General features: G+C 37.2%; 1 protein-coding gene across 1 annotated transcript; it reads left to right on the top strand.

Annotated features, from left to right (window-relative positions):
* The first annotated feature begins 316 nt into the window (after nucleotides 1–316).
* Nucleotides 317–1,928, top strand: LOC141686934 (caffeoyl-CoA O-methyltransferase-like). The gene is made up of 4 exons (XM_074492046.1): nucleotides 317–474; nucleotides 844–1,068; nucleotides 1,275–1,406; nucleotides 1,502–1,928. Exons 1-4 carry the CDS (start codon nucleotides 400–402, stop codon nucleotides 1,793–1,795), a joined length of 726 nt encoding a protein of 241 aa, XP_074348147.1. The 5' UTR covers nucleotides 317–399; the 3' UTR covers nucleotides 1,796–1,928.
* The last annotated feature ends 363 nt before the right edge of the window (nucleotides 1,929–2,291 follow it).

Genomic DNA, 2,291 nt, shown 5'->3' with positions numbered 1-2,291 from the left:
TACTCTGCAATTAAAAAATTATTTTAAATTTAACATTTTCCTTAATAATATTCGGTATAAGAATCGAGAGAGATACAATTATACCGAGAGGTGTTGGGCTACCTGAATTTCAAACTAGACTCCAGAGAGTGTGCCTACTTTTCATTTTTCACCCAATCCTACCCATTCCTCATCCATATTTTCATAAGAATAAAGTAGTGGGACCCACATCACCAACCCCAACCGGGTTATTGAACCGGTCTCCCAACTATGCAAGTATGTAACTCCGGTTGAACCGGGACTCATTTTCAATATATACCCTTCAATTTCTGTCTTCCAAAACTTAGGTTAAGATTTGTTAATTTTTATCAACGGAGCTTCTATAACCAGAAAACAAAAAGTTCTAGTTTTGATACTGTAATGGCAGAATCAGGTGAATCCAAACATCAACAAGTTGGCCACAAGAGCCTTCTACAAAGTGATGCCCTGTATCAGGTACACATCGCTTAAAAACGCTATGCAACTGAAGGGCCGGTCCTGAGATTCGAAGAGACTTAATCGAAATCAGTTTACGGGGTTCTAATATACATATATCATGAAAATTCATATATATTTACTTAAAGAATTTTGAAATTTCTGGGGTTATTATGTATCGGGGGCTCTAGACGCAAGTCTTATTTGCCTGTAATCAGATTCACTCCTAGTAAAAAAATATGTGTTTTGCAAGTGCGAATTTGTAATTACATGTGACATATATTTATGCATTCAACTTCCCTTTTTATCATAGTACTCAAATATCAACTAATTTACTGAAATGGAGTTTCTTGATTAATTTTTTACTTTGTTTTGTTTGTACATTTTTAGTATATTCTTGAAACAAGCGTGTACCCAAGAGAACCAGAGGCCATGAAAGAGCTCAGAGAAGTGACTGCCAAACATCCATGGAATCTTATGACAACGTCTGCTGATGAAGGGCAGTTTCTGAACATGCTTTTGAAGCTGATAAATGCTAAAAACACCATGGAGATCGGAGTTTATACCGGTTACTCCCTACTCGCCACTGCCCTTGCTCTTCCTGACGACGGAAAGGTACATATTCGCAGTTTGTTGCTCGTTTACCTCTAGTGATCGTAATTTGTAATCATATAAATTTACATGCACAAATGACAAATTCTTAGATATTTAAAGACCGTTTGGATCAGGAGATTTCAATCCAGTTAACGAGAATGAGAATAAGGTTGTAATATGATGTTTTTAATCCTAAATTTATTCTTTTTACGTTTAAAACGGTGCAGATCTTGGCAATGGACATAAACAGAGAGAATTACGAAATTGGTCTTCCGATAATTGAGAAGGCCGGAGTTGCTCATAAAATCGATTTTCGAGAGGGTCCTGCTTTACCAGTTCTCGATCAAATGATCCAAGACGTAAGTATATTCATTCACATCAACATACGTATCCGTACCTTGTGCACAAAATTCCCGTACATAACAGAAAACCTCGTAAACTTATGAAATTGCAGGGGAAGTACCACGGAACATTCGATTTCATCTTTGTGGACGCAGACAAAGACAATTACATCAACTACCACACACGATTGATAGATTTAGTAAAAATCGGTGGACTAATCGGCTACGACAACACTCTATGGAACGGCTCAGTGGCTGTTCCAGCTGATACTTCTATGAGAAAATACGTCAGATACTATCGAGACTTCGTGATTGAGCTAAACAAAGCCTTGGCTGTTGATCCAAGGATCGAGATTTGCATGCTGCCTGTTGGTGACGGAGTTACTCTGTGCCGCCGCATTAGCTGATCACCATCTACAATATTCTACTATCTTACATATTTTGTTCCTGACAGTCAGTTCAAAACACTGGTTTGTTGGTTGAACAGCCTAATTCTTATGTACTGTACTTTCTGAATAAAAATTATCATTTTGTGAAACAGTCCCGGGAATAATGATACTCAAACAAGTAATAAAAAGCGAGGGAAAAATAATGTTGTTATTCTGTACAAGGGATGGTCTTAACTCCAACCAGGGATGTAATTCGAGCATGAGCCCCTGATATTCCATAAACGAGTTCGAGTTCGGATGTTTTTAAACGAGTTAAGACGTTGATTTAAGCGAGGTGAAATATGTGGCCGAAAACCACTCGTTTAATGTATAAGTCAGTTCGAATTTATTCGCGAGTTAAATGAGTCAAGAGGAGATTGAACTACTGAATGACAAAGTGAGTATGTGAATCGAGACACGAAAGGTATATATATGATTATACATGACAATTAGGATAATTGATTCTATCAATTTT

The sequence above is a fragment of the Apium graveolens genome, chromosome 9 (assembly GCF_009905375.1).
Source record: "Apium graveolens cultivar Ventura chromosome 9, ASM990537v1, whole genome shotgun sequence".
Lineage (NCBI taxonomy): Eukaryota > Viridiplantae > Streptophyta > Magnoliopsida > Apiales > Apiaceae > Apium > Apium graveolens.
This window is presented reverse-complemented; position numbering and strand designations above follow the sequence as displayed.

Coding starts and splice junctions, on each gene's coding strand:
- LOC141686934 (XM_074492046.1), top strand. CDS start 400: ATGGCAGAATCAGGTGAATCCAAACATCAACAAGTTGGCCACAAGAGC. Junction 475..843: donor AAAGTGATGCCCTGTATCAG/GTACACATCGCT, acceptor GTACATTTTTAG/TATATTCTTGAAACAAGCGT. Junction 1,407..1,501: donor TCGATCAAATGATCCAAGAC/GTAAGTATATTC, acceptor ATGAAATTGCAG/GGGAAGTACCACGGAACATT.